The 21,933-nt window shown below is 41.7% G+C and overlaps 1 protein-coding gene across 1 annotated transcript in view; it reads left to right on the forward strand.

Moving 5' to 3' along the window:
• OVCH2 (ovochymase 2) overlaps nt 1–21,933 on the forward strand; it is a 102,734-nt gene that overhangs the window by 36,165 nt on the left and 44,636 nt on the right. Inside the window, exons 11-16 of the mRNA XM_089675920.1 lie at nt 1,178–1,308; nt 5,193–5,286; nt 15,346–15,477; nt 17,900–17,974; nt 21,247–21,433; nt 21,602–21,671. Coding sequence (XP_089532046.1) covers nt 1,178–1,308; nt 5,193–5,286; nt 15,346–15,477; nt 17,900–17,974; nt 21,247–21,433; nt 21,602–21,671 — 689 coding nt within the window. The remainder of the gene's footprint in view (nt 1–1,177; nt 1,309–5,192; nt 5,287–15,345; nt 15,478–17,899; nt 17,975–21,246; nt 21,434–21,601; nt 21,672–21,933) is intronic.

Below are 21,933 nucleotides of genomic sequence, written 5' to 3' on the forward strand. Positions count from 1 at the left end.
TTGCCAGCCTCCCAGACCAGTTATCTTCTTGTCTTTTTATCAATTTTGGTGGGACGTCCAGTTCTTGGTAATATCACTGTTGCGCCATATTTTCTCCACTTGATGTTGATTGTCTTCACTGTGTTCCATGGTATATCTTATGCCTTGAAAATTCTTTCGTACCCTTCTCCTGACTGATACCTTTTAGCAGTGAAATCCCTCTGATGCTTTGGAAGCCCTCTTGCTGTAGGATGTGACTAAGAAAATGTCAGGAAAGACCTACTAGAACAGCTGAACTTTATTTGGGTTTAATCAGAGGCACATTAAATGCTGGCAGGTGTGTACTGACTCCTATTTAACATGATTTTGAATGTGATTGCTTAATTCTGAACACAGCTATATCCCCAGTTATAAGAGGGTGTGCACACTTATGCAACTGCATTATTTTAGTTTTTTATGTTTATTATCTCGGTTTAGTATGTATTGCTAGAGAGGGTTTTTTTTTCTTGGAAAAGTGCATGTGATCAGCACAGGGCCAATCAGCACTGTCCATACAGAGGCCAGGACCTTCCCATCCTCCTAAAGCAGAAGAAAACTTCCTACAAGCTTTGCTCTGCTGAAGTCACAAGACTGCTCTAACTGCTGATGAGAAAAGGTATTTAGCAGTCTATATTTACTAAAATAATTGCATTCCATGTTGTGTGTACTGTGGGATACCAGATATAGTGCATGGAAGGTCCTAGGTTTAGGAACACATTAAATAAGTTGCCAGTGACACCAATGATTTTTTAGCCATTTGTGCGAGGAGGATTCCTCCCACTGACAACAAATGTAAGAAGGATTTTTCTCCATAATCATCATGCTAATGTACTAATAATTATTAGCAGCATTTCATTGAGACCGGAAAGTTATTTCAGGGGTCCCTCCATGTTTAAACGATTGAGAAAAGCTGTTCTGTGACTAGGAATATTCTGATTAGTTTTAGAAAATATTAGAGTGCTAGGAAGAGGAGAATACATGGGGCAGAGCAGACGCAAGCTGAGCTGGTTTCAAGGCTACAGATGACAATATCAAATGGATCCAGCGTTATTCCTGTCCAGCACTGATGTGCATTACTTATTCTTTATTACTGAAGTTTCTTTCATCTTTGGTGATCTTTCTTATACCACATTAGATCAGCATATCATTGTCATTCCAGATTCTCAGTGTGGATCTGTCGCTGTTGTTTCTGAAGAAGGAGAAATACAGACAATACATCATCCAGAAAAATACAGCAGCAACCTAGACTGCCAATGGATTATAAATTGTCCAGCATCTTTAAGGATAAAGGTTGGCATTACTGACATTTGGATATTAAAGTTTGTCTCAGAAAAAGTAAAGTGGAGCTCCTCCCACACTGCAAGGTTAAAGTGACACTAAACTATATACCGTATTTTTCGCTCCATAAGATGCACCTAGGTTTTAGAGGCGGAAAACAAGAAAAAAAATATTCTGAACCAATGGACTGCAGACACAGTACAGGAAATGACCAGAGACTGCAGACATTGTACAGGAGATGACCAGAGACTGCAGACATAGTACAGGAGATGACCAGAGACTGCAGACATAGTACAGGAGATGACCAGAGACTGCAGACATAGTACAGGAGATGACCAGAGACTGCAGACATAGTACAGGAGATGACCAGAGACTGCAGACATAGTACAGGAGATGACCAGAGACTGCAGACATAGTACAGGAGATGACCAGAGACTGCAGACATAGTACAGGAGATGACCAGAGACTGCAGACATAGTACAGGAGATGACCAGAGACTGCAGACATAGTACAGGAGATGACCAGAGACTGCAGACATAGTACAGGAGATGACCAGAGACTGCGGACATAGTACAGGAGATGACCAGAGACTGCGGACATAGTACAGGAGATGACCAGAGACTGCGGACATAGTACAGGAGATGACCAGAGACTGCGGACATAGTACAGGAGATGACCAGAGACTGCGGACACAGTACAGGAGATGACCAGAGACTGCGGACACAGTACAGGAGATGACCAGAGACTGCGGACAGTACAGGAGATGACCAGAGACTGCGGACAGTACAGGAGATGACCAGAGACTGCGGACATAGTACAGGAGATGACCAGAGACTGCGAACATACTACAGGAGATGACCAGAGACTGCGGACAGTACAAGAGATGACCAGAGACTGCGGACACAGTACAGAAGATGACAAGAGACTGCGGACACAGTACAAGAGATGACCAGAGACTGCGAACAGTACAGGAGATGACCAGAGACTGCAGACAGTATAGGGGATGACCAAGAGACTGCGGACACAGTACAGGGGATGACCAGAGACTGCGGACAGTGCAGGGGATGACCAAGAGACTGTAGAAAATACAGGGGATGACCAAGAGACTGTAGAAAATACAGGGGATGACCAAGAGACTGCAGACAATACAGGGGATGACCAGAGACTGCAGACAGTACAGGGATGACCAAGAGACTGCAGACAGTACAGGGCCTGACCAGAGACTGCAGACAGTACAGGGGATGACTAAGAGACTGCAGACCTTTGGGGAGGGAGAGCAGATACCTGAATTTGACAGTTGTCCTCCCTTTAGTGTGGGCACCCGGCTGATAGCTGGGTGCCCACTGCGCGAGAAGCGCTGCACTTTGTGATTGGTCCGGAGTCTTCTGGGACCTGTCCTGTGTCATTCTCGTGCATGCGCACTGGGCACCCAGCTGTCACAGCCGAGAGCCCACACTAAAGATGCCGACGCGGGAAGACTGTACAGCGCTGGACCAAGGGACAGGTAAGGTTCTACTGCAGAGAAGAGACGAGCGGCCGGCCTGGTATTCTGACACGGCGGCGGCGGTGGGAATACCTGACCGGCCGCTCCATATTCGCTCCATAAGATGCACTGACATTTCCCCCCCTTTTTTGGGGGGAAAAAAGTGCGTCTTATGGAGCAAAAAATACGGTATTTATTTTCCAAAAATAATCCATACATATCCACTACTTAAAATTGTTTCCTACTGTGTTTTTCTGGCTCTTAGTAATGTCATCTGTGAACTCTTAAAACTCTTCTTTTCTCCCTCACTTCTGTTTCTTTGGAACAAGCAGTGCATGTTAGTATTGGTGATGTTCAGTGCTCTGTGCGCACTACACATCCCATAGTCCATCTCAGGCACATGCAAGAGAGGGTAAGTGCTTTCCTATATACAGTGGAACCATGGAGAATTAACGTAGCCACCCTCTAACAGGAAGTCAGATCACAGCACAAAGAAAGGAATTTGTAGATTTGGTGACTAAGAGCAAAATATTTTTTTCAGTTAGGAATACAGACCTAAATATATTTTTCTTTTACACCAGAATTCAGTGTCACTTTAAAACTGGTTTAGTTCTAGGGGATTCGAAAAGCACATTTACCTACCTGATCCCCCACTCCTTCAGCACTCTCAACTGCCCTATGCTTCAGTGGTGGAATGTCTCTTGGCGTCCTCAATTCCAATACAGGGCTATGTGCTCTGCATTGGAATTGGTGATGTCAGAGGAGTATAGCGGAGAAGAGACTGCAGGGACCACAGTGTGAAGAAACCTGCAGAAAAACCCCAGGGTTTCAGCGTCCCCTATTAACTGTCCTGAACAATGCAGGACAAGGCATGGTAAGTCAGTAATGCGGAAAGATCAGCGTCAGGAAGCCCACAGGCAGTTTCGGTGATTAGTTCTAAGCCCTCTACCTGCCTTTTGGGTGCAGTTTTTAATAGTTTTTTTTTTAAGGGAAGACAGTACAGACAAGGCTGAAGTGATATCCTTATTCTCCCAAAAATAATCTACACACCCATTACTTAACCACTTGCCCTCCAGATGATTTTCCCCCCTTCGTGACCAGTACATTTTTTGCGTTGCAGCGCTGCATAACTTTAACTGACAATTGCGCAGTCATGTAACGCTGCACCAAAATGAAATTTACATTATTTTCCCATTGATTGAGCTTTCGTTTGGTGGTATTTGTTCATCTATTCATTTTTAGTTTTTGCGCTATAAAAAAAAAAAAAGACCAACAATTTTGAGAAAAAAACTATATTTTTGACTTTTTGCTATTAAACATGTCCAGTAAAAAAAATGTAAAAAATCAAATTTTGTCATAAATTTATGCCAAAATGTATTGTGCTACATGTCTTTGCTATAAAAAATCCCAATACATTAATTGGTTTACGTGAAAGTTATAGCGTTTACAAATGGCAGTATAGATACTGGTAATGGTGACAATCAGTGACTTATAGCGGGACTGTGGCGGGCATTCTGACACTTGGGGGGAACTGACTTGGTGTCACTGACATCCCCAGTGACACCAATATAGTGATCAGTGATTAAAAAAAAAAGCACTGACACTGGGCAGGAAGGGGTTAACATGAGGGTGATCAAAGGGTTAACAGTGTGCTGGGAGTGTTTTACTAGGGGGCGGTGTATTGCTTCACTGTAAGCACACTGCTCTGGATGGCTGTGCTGTGCTGTGCACAGCCATCCAGAGCAGTGTGCCCAAGCCGACAGGGAGGAGGACTGTTCGTAAACAAAGCAGTCCTCCTCTCCGTCGGAGATGCTCGGTAATCACTGGGTGGCGGCGGAGAATCACCGACCGGGACCCGCGCGCTTGCGCACGCCCCCTACCCAGATATACAAAATCACATATATATACATGATTTTGAGCACCCCTGCCACCCTGTAGCAGTATATCTGCTATAGGGCGGTTGGGATGTGGTTAATGGCCTACAATCTATTATTCATTAAATGTTTTTTTACTGTGTTTTTCTGCCTCTTGGTATTGTTCTCTGTGAATTATCAAACCTCTCCTTTTCCCCTCACTTTCAATTGCTTGGAACAAGCCTCATGTGTTAGTTACGGCCATGTACAGTACATTCTTCTACGCACACCACCTCAGGAGTGAGCAATAGAGGGTGGCTGTGTTCCAATATACAATAAGACAATGGAGAACATTTTTTTTTTGTGTTAACTTAATTATGAAGAATTTTCCCTTGTAGAAAAAGAACATCTAAAAATGGTAAGCTTCATTTTTTTTTTTAATTTTTTAAATGATGCTATGTACAAGGAGACTTGTAACAAATATACAGTAGGTGTTATCCCAATCTGGCTGCCAAAGTGGAAATACACTTGCTAAACAGCTTTCACTCTCTTTTGTCTAGGTCACCTTTCTCGTCTTTGACGTTGAAGAGAGTAAAGGCTGTGTTTTTGATTTTGTTCTCCTTTATAATGGCCTGGATAAAATTAATGTGGCAGGTGAGTTTACTGTTATACTGATGTCACTGCGGCTGTTCTCCATGTCCCCATGTCCCTATCTCTGTAACTCTGGAAAGAAGCATTGAATCATTCTGCTGTACTCGGCACCTCATCACTCAGCAAGCTTGAACCAAAAAACAATCCAAGTCATCCGTGAGGCAGTGTATCATTCAGTGTGTAATACAGTGTACAGAAGTGTGAGGACCTTGTTTGCGTGCACGGAGCTAAAAAGGTGTTCCATGCATCCCTGTGCAGGTAGTCTTTCATGTCAAACGGGACGTAGAACTGCATGAACACAGCTGCTGCTCCCAGTTTTACAGTTGTGTGGGTGCACGTCCCCAAGTGCACACTGTCTGCATTTAGGGGCGCACTACCCACTAAAGCGGGGGGTCTTCAAACTTTTCAGTACGAGGATCACAAATATATTTTACAAATATTTGATGGCAAAACAAAATACTCATCAGAGTCCCTCCTTAGTCAGGGCCCTATCAGAGTCTCTCCTTACATCAGGACTCCATCAGAGTCCCCCTTACATCAAGTTCCTAATCAGGATGCCCCCTTACTTCAGCGCCCCCATCAGAGCCCCTCCTTACATCAGTGTCTCCATCAGAGTGCCCCCTTACATTGGAAGCAGAGACCAGCTGACTTTAAATCTCTGTGCACTGAGGATACACTACTGACCCTAAAAAAAAAGTAGTAAGAAAGAAGGGGAGGAGGAAAAAGGTGACGGGGGGTATCAAAATTGTCCCACCATTAGGCTTCAGCAGCTTCTATTGAGGCAGGTTACATGAAAGCAAAGCTTGGTTGATATTCGCCAGAGTATTATAATCTATCCAAAGGCCCCAAACCTCCCTCCCCAGGTATTGGGCGTGCGTATCTTCCAAAATTGAAATGAGCTTCTCATGCACCATAATGCCCATGGGCCTCTGTTTAACTTTACCATCATTAACCACTTGCCATCCTGAGGATTTACTCCCCTTAATGACCAGGCCTCTTTTTTGCTATTCAGCGCTGAACTATTTCAACTGATAATTGCACAGTCATGCAATGCTGTACCAAAACAACATTTATGTCCTTTTCTTCACACAAATAGAGCTTTCTTTAGGTGGTATTTGATCTCCTGTGCGCTTTTTATTTTTTTGCTCTATAAACAAAAAACATTTAAAATTTTGAAGAAAAACTATATTTTTTACTTTCGGCTATAAAAAATATATAGTAACTTAATCATAAATTTAGGCCAAAATGTATTCTGCTACATGTTTTTGGTAAAAAAAATCCCAATAAGTGTATATTGATTGCTGTGTGTGAAAGTTATAGCGTTTAATATTTTCTCATTTCCGTCACAAAAAAATATCCAAAAAACTCAAATGTCATAAATTTAGGCCAAAATGTATTCTGCTACATGTTTTTGGTTAACAAAATCCCAATAAGTGTATATTGATTGCTTTGTGTGAAAGTTATAGTCTCTACAAACTATGGTATAGATAATGGAGTTTACACAGCTTTTACTTTCTGACTGCCTATCACATTTCTTGAGGTGCTAAAATACCAGGACAGTACAAACACCCTCAAATGACCCCTTTTCAGAAAGTAGACACCCTAAGCTATCTGCTGAGAGGCATATTGAGTCCATGGAAGATTTATTTTTTTCCCACAAGTTTTTGGAAAATGACAAAAACTTTTTTTTTTTTACACAAAGTTGTCCTTTAAATTCTATGTTTCTCACACAAGCCATGGGTATATGTGGAATTACACCACAAAATACATTCTGCTACTTCTACCGAGTATGGGGATACCACGTGTGAGACATTTTGGGAGCCTAGCCACATACAGGAGCCTGAATTCCAATGACCACTTTGATAGCCTGAAGGTGTGTAACTTCCTAATTTGACTTCCTCATTACCTATCACAGTTTCGGAGGCCCTGAAATGCCAGGATAGCACCCCCCCCAAATGACCCCTTTTTGGAAAGTAGACACCCCAAGGAGTTTAAAAAGAGGCATGGTGAGTATTTTGCAGATATCACAAGGTTTTGAAATATAAAAAAAGAAAAAATATGTTTCTGTTTTCTTTCTTCATTTTTCAAAAACTTGTGCCTACGAGATCTGCAAAATACTCACCATGCTCCTTATCAAATTCCTTGGGGTGTCTACATTCCAAAAAAGGAACATTTGGGGGGGGGGGATTTGGTGCTATCCTGGCATTTCAGGGCCTCCGAAACTGTGATAGGTAGTCAGGAAGTGTAATGAGGAAATAAAGCCCTTTAAAAGCCCGAAGATGCTTATTGGATTTTGGGGTCCTGTACTTGGCTGGAATGCCAAAACGTCTCTCACACGTGGTACCCCCATACTCAGGAGAAGTAGCAGAATGTATTTTGGGGAGTAATTCCACATATACCCATGGCATGTGTGAGCAATAAATCATTTAAGTGACAACTTTGTGTAATAAAAACAAAAACTTTTTTTTGTAATTTTCCAAAAAATAAATTCTTCTATTGACTCAACGTGCCTCTCAGCAAATAGTTTGGGGCGTCTACTTTCCAAAAAGGGGTCATTTTGGAGGGTGGGGGCATTTTATGCCCAGCATTATAAGTTTATGCCACGCATCATTCACTCTTCTAACCACCTGAAGACCAAACCTTTTCTGACATATGAAAAAAATCTGTATTTTTTGCTAGGAAATTACTTTGAACCCCCAAACATTATATATTTTTTTAAAGCAGACACCCTAGTGACTAAAATGGTGCATGCTGCAATTTTTTATGTCACATGGTACTCGCGCAGCAATTTTTCAAATGCAAATTAAAAAAAACAAACACTTTTTTTACTTTTAATGCACAAAAACACAATATATAGTCCAATTATTTGGTAAACTATATAAAAGATGATGGTATGCTGAGTAAATAGATGCCAAACAATCTTTTCCCTCATAAATCCGAAACTTATATGTATAGTCTGTTGCCCTCTCACAGGCCTTATACATCTTGACCCCATATTTGGCACGCTTACTGGAGAGAAATTGTTTGAATGCAAGGCGGCCAGAAAAATGAATGAGGAACTCATCAATGCAGATTTTTTTGCTGGGGAGTATAGACATCTGCACATTTTTGATTAAGGTGATATATGAGGGGCTGCATTTTGTGGAACCGGTCAAATTCAGGGTCTCCCTGAGGACGACAGAGTGTATTGTCATTGAAATACATAAAACACATTATACTCTCATATCTATGCCTGGCCATAGCAGCAGAGAACATGGGCATATGGTGAATCGGGTCTGTGGACCAATACAGTTATTTTTTTTAGTAATGCCCATGTTGAGGGTTAGGCCCAAAAAAAATTTAAATTTCAAAACCGTAATGGGTTTCCATGTGAATGGTCTGGCAAGGTTTGAATTTGGGTTGGCGGAGATACATTGTTGTGCATACAAATTGCTTTGATCCACAATCAATGCATACAGATCTTCCGTGAAAAACAGCTCCAAAAAAATCAAGGGGAGCAGTTAAATTTGCTGTTTCCACCTACATTCTGGGTTGGGCAGTGAATGGGGGAAGTACAGGTGCTGCAGAATTTGTGGGCTGCCAATCAGGATTTGCAATCACATCTGGAAGGATATTAGGGGTTTCTACGGGCCTGTGTGTGAATTCTTGGTGGTTGCGGGACAATACTTGTGCTCGCCACCGCACCAGCTTTTACTGCACTTATGGGACTCGCCACGTCACAAAGTGATACTGCAGTGCTGGTTTGTGAAAGACCAGGATGTACTAGGCCGCTGGTGCTTGCCAGTTCACCAAAAGGTAGCGTGGCACTAGTACTGGCACTCTGATGCATATAAGAGATCAGACCTGATTCTGCAAACACTGCGGTTTTGTGTGCAGTTTATTAAGTGACATTGATCTACTGACACTGCACTTGCTGGGGGAGGGGGGGTAAGCGTAGGGGCTAAACGCAGGTGCTGACAGGTGTTGGGCCTGATCCCGCTAACGCTGTGTTTTTGGAGACACTATACTAATGTGAATGCTGGTATAGTGCTGATCTGATCAAAGATATTGATCCATTCAGACACTATACTAGCAATGGAGGTTTATTGTGTATGAGCGTGTTCTTGGCAATCAAGGGGTTAAGTGTGATTACTGGTGTGCTGACAGGCAATCTGGGAGGGGCGTGAAAACCACAGGAACGCAAATCACGTATATATGATTTTGCGCACCTGTGCCGCCCTGTAGCAGTATTTCTGCTATAGGGCAGTCAGGAAGCAGTTAAAGAAGCAGTTTGCGTTATGGCGCTGCGTTATTTTAACTGACAATTGCGCGGTCATGCAATGCTACACCCAAATGAAATTGACGTCCTTTTTTCCCATGAATTGTGCTGTCTTTCAGTGGTATTTGATCGCCTGTGCGGTTTTTTTTGCCCTATAAAAAAGAACGACAATTTTGAGCAAAAAACAATATTTTGTACTTTATGCTACTAAACATGTCCAGTAAAAAAATTTAATAAAATTTTGTCATAAATTTAGGTCAAAATGTATTCTGCGATATGTCTTGGTTTACGTGAAAGTTATAGCATTTACAAATGGCGGTAGAGATACTGGAATTTTTTTTATACTAATAATGGAGGCGATCAGTGACTTATAGCGGAACTGCGGGGACATTCTGACACTGGGGGGAACACTGGAAAAAAAGTACTGACACTGTACTAACGGTACTGGGTAGGAACGGGTTAACATGAGGGGCAATCAAAGGGTTAACTGTGTGATGGGAGTGTTTTGCTAGGGGGCGGGGGGTGTGCTTCACTGTAAGCACACTGATCGGGATGGCTGTGCTCAGCCATCCCGAGAAGTGTGCCCAAACTGATAAGGAGGAGGGCTGTTGGTTAACAATGCAGCCCTCCTCCCTGTCGGATTGCCGGTAATCACTGGTTGCCAGTGGGTTGATTGACACCCAGGGCCATGATAGGCAGCACAGATAGGGCGTGCACGCAGCTCGTGCTAGCCCCCTACCCGGAAATGCAGAATCCCGTGTATATATATATATATATATATATATATATATATATATATATATATATATATATAGGTGAGCCTTGTAGCAGTAAATGTACTGTGGGCAGTCTGTAAGTGGTTAAGAAAAGGTTGTCTCTACACGGGGGCAAGAGTCTGACTTGCGGCCAGGAACTCAAAGCCCACCAATTTCCTCTGAATCTTAGATAGACATAGAATAGGCTCATGTACAGTGCCTTAAAAAGTATTCATACCCCTTGAGAGTTTCCACATTTTGTCATGTAACAACCAAAAACATAAATGTATATTATAGGGCTTTTATGTGATAGACCAACACAGTGGCACATAATTGTGAAGTTGAAGGTAAATGATAAATGGTTTTCAAACTTTTTTACAAATAAGTATCTGAAAAGTGTGGCATGCATTTGTATTCAGCCCCCCTGAGTCAATACTTTGTAGAACCACCTTTAGCTGTGATTACAGCTGCAAGTCTTTTCGGTATGTCTCTAACAGCTTTGTACATCTAGAGAGGGACATTTTTGCCCATTCTTCTTTGCAAAATAGCTCAAGCTCTGTCAAATTGGATGGAGAGCGTTTGTGAACAGCAATTTTCAAGTCTTGCCACAGATTCTCAATTGGATTTAGGTCTGGACGTTGACTGGGCCATTCTACCACTTGAATATGCTTTCATCTAAACCATTTCATTGTAGCTCTGGCTGTATGTTTAGGGTCGTTGTCCTGCTGGATGGTGAACTTCTGTCCCAGTCTCAAGTGTTTTGCAGACTCTAACAAGTTTTCTTCTAAAATTGCCCTGTATTTGTCTCCATCCAACTTCCCATCAACTCTGACCAGCTTCCCTGTCTCTACTGAAGAAAAGCATCCCTACAACATGATGCTGCCACCACCATGTTTCACTGTGGGATGGTGTGTTCAGAGTGAGGTGCAGTGTTAGTTTTCCGCCACACATAGCGTTTTGCTTTTAGGCCAGAAAGTTCAATTTTAGTCTCATCTGACCAGAGCACCTTTGCTGTGTCCCCCACATGGCTTCTCGCAAATTGCAAATGGGACTTCTTATGGCTTTCTTTCAACAATGGCTTTCTTCTTGCCACTCTTCCATAAAAGCCAGATTTGTTGAGTGCACGACTAATAGTTGTCCTGTGGACAGATTCTCCCACCTGAGCTGTGGATCTCTGCAGCTCCTCCAGAGTTACCATGGGCCTCTTGGCTGCTTCTCTGATTAATGCTCTCCTTGCCCTGCCAGTTTAGGTGGACAGCCAGGTCTTGGTAGGATTACAGTGGTGCCATACTCTTTCCATTTTCGGATGATGGATTTAACAGTGCTCCGTGAGATGTTCAAAGCTTGGGATATTTTTTATAACCTAATTCTGCTTTAAAAATCTCTACAATTTTATCCCTGACCTGTCTGATGTGTTCCCTGGCCTTCATGATGCTGTTTGTTCACTAATGTTCTCTAATAAACCTCTGAGGTTCACAGAACAGCTGTATTTAGACTGAGATAAAATTACACACAGGTGGACTCTATTTACTAATTAGGTGACTTCTGAAGGCAATTGTTCCACTAGATTTTAGGGGTATCAGAGTAAAGGGGCTGAATACAAATGCACGCCACACTTTTCAGATATTTATTTGTGAAAAATGTTGAAAACCTTTAATCATTTTTTTCCACTTCATGTTGTGTTGGTCTATCACATAAAATCCCAATAAAATACATTTACGTTTTTGGTTGTAACATAACAAAATGTGGAAAGTTTCAAGGGATATGAATTCTTTATTAAGGCACTGTAGTAGGGCTTCCTACGGGTTGCGAGCTAAGGCAACTTCAACAATGGAGCGAATCATAGCATAAACACGTATTCAAAATTGGATTGTTTTAGGGCAGGTCCACCAGATGTGGAGGTTTCCACATTCTTTACAACCCCAGAAGCACATCAGAGAAACCGAGGGAGTAAACTTAGCAATAAGATCAGGGGTCATATACCATTGGGAGAGAATCTTGTGAGTGTTTACCTGGGCAAAGATGTTCTGGAACATTTAGAGAAGGTGAGCCAAATTTTAGCTCACATAGCAGTGTCTGGAGGTCTGCCAAGGTCTGCAGCCCACTTGTATGTATAGAAAAGGGAGCCTGAATTGATTGAATTGGTCAGGGAAGCATATTATTCAGAAACTAAACTTTTTAAGTGCGGATCCTTTCAGCATTGATTCTCAAAGAGGGTTAGGCATTTTGGTGGGCCCTCATGATGTCTAGGCAGACTGCAAACGTAATGTTGAATTTCGTCATTCCAGAAATGTTCAACCACGGCAGTTGCCAATGTTGTTGAAAGTAATGGAAGGATTTAATGCAAGAAGTCCATAGACATATTTAATGCAAATTTATTTTCAAGTGAAATATTTTATGAAACACTACAACAAAAAATAGACAGAATGAACAACACTGAAAAAGAGTTTACCTAAAAGTGATAAAAAAAAAATACTTAACGAAACCCTGCTAAAGTACCTTGCCCATGCCAGGTACTTCATGGTGTTTCTGCAAAGGGCAGCTTCTGAATGCTACACTGTATACTCTTCTTACCTCAATGCTCCTCTGCTGTTGGCACTACAATTGGCTGTGTTGGGAACCCAGGGAAGCAGTGATGTCTCTTCCTGTCATGTGACACTGCTTGGGCCTAACAATTGGCTGCTAGGCTAGAATACTGAAACAGAGGAGCAGGTCAGATGCTCCTCCATACCTGGAATTGCTGAGTTTTCTTACCAGCTGCAGAGAAGCAATGAACTGTGAGGGAGTGCAGGTTAGGTAATTATTAGAGATGAGCGAATCGAACCAGGCGAACCGGAATTCGATACGAATTTCAGGAAAAATTCGATTTGCGGCGAATCCGAATATTTGCCTACTTCGGGTGCGCGAATCGGATTTTTCCCGATCAGCCGGCAAAAGTGTCCCTGCAGAGAGCTCCGCTATTTCTGACAGTTCTCTGACAGAAGGAACACATGTACAGCGGTTGAAACATTGTATCTATTAGTTTCCATTTAGGATACAGTTGTTTCAACCGCTGTACATGTGAAGAAGCTGTCAGAGAACTGTCAGAAATAGAGGAACTCTGCACATACACTTTTTGCCGGTTTGGAATTCTTATTTTCATCCTACTTCTTCTTCTTCTTCTACTTCTTCATCCTCATCCTCAGAAGAAAAAGAAGAGGATGAGGAAGAAGAAGTAGGATGAAAATAAGAATAATTCCAAGCCGGCAAAAAGTGTATGTGCAGAGTTCCTCTATTCTGCAGATACACTTAGAGGAGCTCTGCACATACACTTAGAGGAGCTCTGCACATACACTTTTTGCCGGCTTGGAATTATTCTTATTTTCATCCTACTTCTTCTTCTTCTTCTTCATCCTCATCCTCAGAAGAAGAAGAGGATGAGGATGAAGAAGAAGAAGAAGAAGTAGGATGAAAATAAGAATAATTCCAAGCCGGCAAAAAGTGTATGTGCAGAGTTCCTCTATTCTGCAGATACACTTAGAGGAGCTCTGCAGATACACTTAGAGGAGCTCTGCACATACACTTTTTGCCGGCTTGGAATTAATCTTATTTTCATCCTACTTCTTCTTCTTCTTCTTCTTCATCCTCATCCTCAGAAGAAGAAGAGGATGAGGATGAAGAAGAAGTAGGATGAAAATAAGAATAATTCCAAGCCGGCAAAAAGTGTATGTGCAGAGTTCCTCTATTCTGCAGATACACTTAGAGGAGCTCTGCACATACACTTAGAGGAGCTCTGCACATACACTTTTTGCCGGCTTGGAATTATTCTTATTTTCATCCTACTTCTTCTTCTTCTTCTTCATCCTCATCCTCATCCTCAGAAGAAGAAGAGGATGAGGATGAAGAAGAAGAAGAAGAAGTAGGATGAAAATAAGAATAATTCCAAGCCGGCAAAAAGTGTATGTGCAGAGTTCCTCTATTCTGCAGATACACTTAGAGGAGCTCTGCAGATACACTTTTTGCCGGCTTGGAATTAATCTTATTTTCATCCTACTTCTTCTTCATCCTCATCCTCAGAAGAAGAAGAAGAGGATGAGGATGAGGATGAAGAAGAAGAAGAAGAAGAAGAAGTAGGATGAAAATAAGAATAATTCCAAGCCGGCAAAAAGTGTATCTGCAGAGCTCCTCTAAGTGTATCTGCAGAATGTCATTTATGGAAACAAATAGATACAATGTTTCAACCGCTGTATGGAGTGAATGTCCCAGAACTGTCAGAAATAGACTATTTATGACAGTTCTGGGACATTCCCTCCATACAGCGGTTGAAACCGCTGTATGGAGTGAATGTCCCACAACTGTCAGAAATAGACTATTTCTGACAGTTCTGGGACATTCCCTCCATACAGCGGTTGAAACCGCTGTATGGAGTGAATGTCACAGAACTGTCAGAAATAGACAGAAACTGTCACAGAACTGTCCTTCTTCTCATCCTTCTCCTTCTTCTCATCCTTCTTCTCATCCTTCTCCTTCTTCTCATCCTTCTCCTTCTTCTCATCCTTCTCCTTCTTCTCATCCTTCTCCTTCTTCTCATCCTTCTCCTTCTTCTCATCCTTCTCCTTCTTCTCATCCTTCTCCTTCTCCTCCTTCTCCTTCTCCTTCTTCTCATCCTTCTTCTCATCCTTCTCCTTCTCCTTCTCCTTCCTCATCTCCAAGGGCATTTAAATTAAAGGTACAGTGTTCTGCACTAATTTAAAGGCTCTCTGAAGCCTAGAAACCCTTTTTATAAGTTAACTTCGTAGCGAATTAATTCGCATCGAATCGAATTTCTTCCTGGAATTCGCCGAATCAGCCGAATCGAATTTTTGAAAAATTCGCTCATCTTTAGTAATTATGTGGGGCCATGGGATGCACATTCCAGAGACACTGTCACTTTGCCCTGCATGAACAATGGGACAGGGTATCTTTAAATGAGAGTGAGTTAATTAGGTCCGACTTGCTGTGTGAGGACCCCAAAGATCCATAGGCAAGATAATTCTAAATTCTATTTACAAAGTTTATTTTTATTTGCAGGGAAGTTTTGTGGTGATTCCATTCCTGATCCAGTCGAGAGCACCTCCAATATTATGCAGATAATATTTTCTTCTGACTCTCGTGGCAATCATATCGGGTTTCGAGCAAAGATCTCCTTCCATGCTGATCAGTGTAAGACATTTTATGCTGTAAAATATGTAGACTCTTTTCTGTAATTTGATGCTGTGAAGGAAGGATGTTAAAGGACATGGTTTTAAAAGGATGAGGGTGTTGAGAGTATTATAACACCTTGGATCAGTGGTCCACAATGATTTAATTCATTTTCCTACCTTCACCATCCCCACAGTTTCTCAATAAATGGAACCTAAGTTCCAATTATGGGAATCCCCACCACTGAACTATATATACAGGATCAATCCTATTAAAATAATTGGTCTACCCATATTCATGTTTCTGTTTTAAGCCTTGCTGATACTCCTACTAAACATTGATTTGACCTTTTTAACTCCACTATTTTGTCCTTTATCTGGAGTGGCTTCCAATCCCACATCTCTTGCATGGCCCTCCAGCTTTGGGTCCTAACTTAGCAGGAGAACTCTGTGTCTCAGTCCTTTGGTCTCTGGTGTGGGCACCCAGTGATAGGTCTGCACTCCCTCAGTCCCCCTGGAAAAAGACTCTTATGGCCCCTGATCTCTCCACAGTCCTCACAAAGGCAACAGGTCTTTCTGATTTGGCTTCCACCTGCAAAAGGTCCTGACTTCTGGTGAATTGCCTAGGAAAAGACTGTTCTCTCCTTTTTGTGAGCAGGGCATCCTGGGTAGTAGTGTCCACAGCTCTATTCACTGTGCTGTGCAGCGCTCCTTTAAAAACTACAGTTCTCAGTGTTCTCAGCGGCTGCTGCATAGCAAGTTCTCCTTCCCCCTGGTTGGCTTAAAGCAGCTGTTGCCAGGAGAGAGGGGGAGCAGGAGCGATCAGGAGATCAGGAGAACAGGGAAGCGAGGGGTGAAAGCCAGCTGCAGCAAACACAGCACGCTTTGTCTACACAGATCCCAGCTGCAGGTGGAGAGGAGGCAGAGGACAACACAGCCAGTGGCACCTGTCTACATGGTCAATATTCAATTGCAATGGAAGACAATAGTCGTAAAGTTGGCTATACAAAGAGTGAATTATGGTCCTATCAGAACCCCCTTGCCCAACATTCTGTGACTGGAAAATCAAAGAAAGCTGTGGAAAATTGGTGGCTGAGCAGAGGCTGCATCCATTCAGATGCAGCCACTGTTTGGGTATTTTGCCAGCTGTGAGAATACAATAACTGGCAACAGAGGTTCCTCCATCCATGCTGTCTAGCGTGGATGGGAGCATGCATACATTTCTCTTGTTCAGCCCAGAAGGCTGAATGAGAGAAGTCTTACAGTAAATGGCCAGCTTAAGGTCGAGACAGCATACATACAGTCCATAATGACAACTTATTGTAATGGTAAGGAGGACCGGGGTATTCCGAGGACCCATGGGATGAAGGTTGTGGATGCACTACTGGTGTACAGTTGGGACATCCTGAGCAGTTAATGTAGGTTAGGTGCAAACGGAAGAGTGAAATAAAGTATAAATGAAATACAGGTCAATAATATCCCTTGTGGTTCCTTATCTGAGTGTGGTATTGACATGGCTCTCAACTGTCCCTCCTTTGAGACCAAATCCCTCTGTCCCTCGTGCAGCCTTAGTGTTCCTTCTTTTTGATCTGAAGGGTACACCTCTAAACCAAATGTATTATTTTACTACCAAAAGTATTTTGCTGCACTACATTTTTTATCCAACCTCTATATTACTGCATTTGCTATTTTCACAAGCCAATATAAAGGAAAAATAGTGGTCACTTTTTATATATATTGGATCTTTGTTGTTCGTGTGAGGGACATTTTGTAGGTATGAAGATGACCCTCTTTGCCATTTTAGAAGGCTGGGAGGTATGTTGTGAGGTATGTAGGCAGTATGGGTGTTGGTCCATGTTGTTGACTGGTTTTGATGTTTGAACTTATGCTTGAGGGGTCTGGAAAGTCAAAGAATGTTAAAAATTAATTATTTGTATAATTGTAGCACATCAAAGGAATGACAGCCAGGAGCTACTATTCTTTTTTAGATGTAGAGGTCAGCAAAGGCAATTTCTGTATAATTTGTGATCTATAAATATATATATATATATATATAGTAAATGTATAGCAAAAAATCCAAAAAGAGATTTCTGACCTTTGTTGGCCTGGCAAACGTCTCCCTGCCTTAAATTGCCAATATGTTGCATTTTTATTTGTTGTATTTCTGAATAGATTGATATTTGCTTCAACCCCTTTTTGATATGTCTGGTTATGTATTATCTGTGTTCTCTTTATGTTTATATATTATATATATTTCTATAAATATACAGTATATAAGGATGTTAAAAGCGATTAACAATCCAGGCCCTCCTAACTATTTTGTATTGAATTGGAACTATACCATTTCCCTTTATTTTTAAGTGCTGTTAACACTATATAAATCCTGTATAATAATATAATAATGATACTAAAATGGTAATGACTATGTTTTTATAACATTACAGCCTTGGAGACAAAACCAGAACAATTTGGAGAATCGAATAAGCCACAAAAACCTGGAAACAGACTTGTAGATGCTGGTAAATGGCTTTTTAAACTGTAAGAGTATTTTAGTGTATTATTTTAAGTTTACTTATAACTATTTTATGTTGTAGCGTGTAGTTTTACTTGGCACTTCATTTGTTTTAATAACCTGTATACGTAAAGCAAACCTGTTGTTGCTAGTTGTTAGCGAAAATGTTATTTGCCTATCTTCACTTATCAAACTTAAAGGAGAAGTATAGCCAAAAGCTTTTTTGGCTATAGTTTTCCTATAGATCACAGGAGTGCAGGTCCTTCTGCACTCCTGTAACCTATTTTCAGCCGGCAGAAGGCTAAAGCCAGTCCAGGCTCTGAAAAGATTCTGACCATATGGTTGGGATCCACCCAGAAGCCTGGATCGGCACTGTGCGCATCCTCTCAACAAGCTGCTGAGAGCCTTAGCTAGCTGCTCCGACCCACTCCACAGCCCTCTGCTCCAGTGAGCACTGGAGGGGCAGAGCAAAGAGCCAGTGACTAACAGTTACCACTCTCTGCTCAGAGCGGAGGGGAGAACTGAGCGATCGCGGCGTTTGATCGCTCAGTTCTCAGTGCAGTGTCAGTGGGTGACAGATGCAGCATCGGATCAATGTTGCATCAACCTAGGTGAGTATAATTTTTTTCTTAAAGCCCATACTTCTCTTTAAAAGCAGTATTAAACCCAAAACCAAACATTAATTATATGGCTGCGTACCAATTCTTAAATGTGATGGCTGCATTCGTTTTAATTTTTAGGCTTTCTTTCATTTATATTAAACTGGTGATCCGACCAGTAAGTCTGTTGTTTTTCAAAAGAACAAGCTTCCTTTCAGTTGTTTCACTTAACGGGGGTGAGGCAAACCATTTATCAATGGCAGGAGTGCTTACAATGGTCAGTTTTTATTTATTCATGTAAAATCTTTATCATGAAAGCAAAATAAATGTTTGTGGTTACTGCTTATAAAGTGTGAGCTGGAGTTTGGCTTCAGTTTGTTAGTGTATTTAAACCTGCTTGTACATCTAGAGCTCTATTCACAATAGAACGGACTGTTGCCGAAGTTTCACCTATCCTGCAGTTGTTTGATCCCAACTGTACTAGGGGACAGTGTGTTGCATGATTCAGTGCATCACACAGCTCCCTTTTTTATGTAGGTTTTGAACAAACTTTATATGAAGTGTACAGGACGAACGCTTCAATCATGAGGCTGTACAGCAGCATGATGCACTGTGCTGCTCTACAGTGCCATGTGATTCTGTATAGTGTGCTACATGTCTGCATTTTATTGCAGCACACCTCAGTGCAGATCCAGGCTGCGTTGCAGTGTGAATGGGACACACAGGAAACAATTGTTTTTTCTGTGTGCTTTTGTGGTGACAGGTGTTTTACAATGCAGTAATGCAGTAAAACGTGTCACCATACAATGTGTGAATAGAGCTTAACATCTAAATTACTGACAATGTTGCTGTCCAAATGCTCCCCCTGTACTCCTGGTGTGTTAGTGGCCAGATCACCAGGCGAAAACAGATAGAAAAAAGCCTTAAAAAAGAAAACTAATGCAGCCACCACATCTAAGGATTGGTAAGCTGAAACATTACATTTTTGGTTTTGAGCTCAATACCACTTTAAAGCAAACCTGTACTAAGAGAAATTAGAAGAGTGCTGTTGTTAATAGCTACTGAAACATGTTAGTTGCGTAGCTGTCTTATCTTATCAAACGTAATACTATCAGAAGCACACACGTGCGCAAAAATTCAAACAGTTTATTGTTAATAGTGTCAGGTTTTAATTACTGTACTGCATTGCAGCTGGGGAGACTCGACCTCACTTCCTGTCCCAAAAACAATGGTCATCGGGACAGGAAGTGAAAGGACATCTCCCTACTGAACACCTCAGTAATAGAAACCTGACATTCAAAAACAAAAACCCCATAAAGCAGAACTTCTCCCAGTAGGGGCAGTTCCACTTTAATGCCTCATCCCCTGTTCCCCATTAAGGATTGGCACCTTTGGGGAGCAGGGGGGGAAGGGATTACCCAATTTTGACAGGTACCCACTCCCATTTCTGCTGAGACTGCCTAGACTATTGGAAGCAGAAGTTGTCCTCTTCCCTGCAGTCCTGTACAACACGTGGCAGAAGACTGAGGGACCATTCATAAGGTGCAGTGCTACTTGCTCATGTGCAGTGGGCACCTAGCTGTGAAACTGCAAGCTGTCACAGCCGGGGCCCACACTTAAGATGCTGGCGCTGGAGAGGACGGCTAATGAAACCGGCTGCAGTGAGGACACCTCTGGATCAAGGTACAAGTGAGTATCTGTTTTTTAAAGGACAGTTTTTGTAGCTGCTGATTTTTATTTTTTTAAATTTTGGCTGCAGCTCTGCTTAAGTGTTATTGAAGTGTCATTTTTTTAAAATATGCTTTCATTTAAACTAAACTGTGATTTTACCAGTCTTCCAGTTATACATGGTCCTCTAAAGTACTGAAAAGACTTACTCTGATTTTACTGCACACTCTGAACTTCTCACAGTGTGCATTAGAAGCTGAAGCAAGTCATAAAAAGACATCCTCATTTCATAGCTAGAGTACATCCATGATCATCTAACCCTTTTTATTTATTGGATTTAATTTCTTTAATTTGTGGAGGTTCAGCCTCAAATGTAGGCATTAATAATAAATTGAAACCTTGCGCCAAAGATATAACAATCAAAATAAATGCTGCTGTTCAAAAAATGACAAAACATCAAACAAAACTCATAATGTAACACAGCGCAAATAATAAAAAATAAAATATAAAATTATAATATATAAGTCCAAGAAAAGAAAATGTAGGCATTACCTAGACTGTCTGCCTAGGAACACCCACTCCTTCAAGTGGACATCTATCCATCACGGCATTTTGATGTCTGCAGATCTCCTTTCAAGTGTCACCCCACTGCTTGCTTTAGGGCTGAGGGCTCTTGAAACGAGCACTGGGGCAGAGTGCTATGATGTTTCCAGGAATTATGTACAGCACCCTGGTGGCCCCTCCCAGCAGCCATGATCCTTCTGCATTGCACAGAGAAGCACAGAGACCCAGTAATGACATCACCGTGTCCAAAATAAGGTATGTTATGAAACCAGAAAGGTTGATTTAAAAATGTAATTAGCATGTTGATTGGGGGGGCGGGGCCCAGATAAAGGGAAAGAATATAACAGTAGAATAAATTTCAGCTTAAAAAACAATCAGGAGGTCAGTGTTGTACAGTAGAAATTTCCCATCCCCACACTTGCTTATTCGGTCTTTTATTTTGTCTTAGACACAGGTTGTGCAGCTGCTCCAATCCTACCTATGTTCATTAACCAGAGTATAACTGCAGCAGAGGAAGCCATCCCAAGCTCTTGGCCCTGGCACATCAGCATAAACTTTGGTAGTAAGCACTTCTGCAGTGGGGTTATTGTAGCAAAAAGGTTTGTCCTAACAGCTGCCAGCTGCGTTGCACACAAGTAAGTAGTAATATCAAGCACACCCATCCATATAAATTAAAACATATAATCAGGACTTATTGTTCATGATTGCTATATGTTTGACATGCATGGTTGATGTCAGTAAGTGAAATGTATCCTTTTTTTTTCATTTGAGTGTTTGAACTATAACTCAGTATTGTATTGCAGAAGACGGTTCCGTGAACTGTTGCGGGTGGTTGCTGGACTGCATGATCTGGAGAGGTCACAAGATACCCAGGTTTGACTGTTTCTTCACTATCTGCAAGCCCAGTAGGGTTACCAGTGCCACTTGAGTGCTTTCCAAATGGTCAGATTGTTTTATGGACATCCCAGTCAAGTTTTGAGATCTGTGTTAGTAACAGTTTTTGATTAGAGAACAATTTTTAGTGATATTTAGCTACATAGCTAAATATTTATATAATTTCTGACTCTCTAATCTCAGTCCTGAGGTATTTACTGCATGAACACCAGTGCTATTCTTAATCACTTGCCTACCAGGG

Source organism: Staurois parvus, unplaced genomic scaffold (genome assembly GCF_062004578.1).
Source record: "Staurois parvus isolate SC_StPar_1 unplaced genomic scaffold, SC_StPar_1.0 ptg000159l, whole genome shotgun sequence".
NCBI classification, from domain to species: Eukaryota; Metazoa; Chordata; class Amphibia; order Anura; family Ranidae; genus Staurois; species Staurois parvus.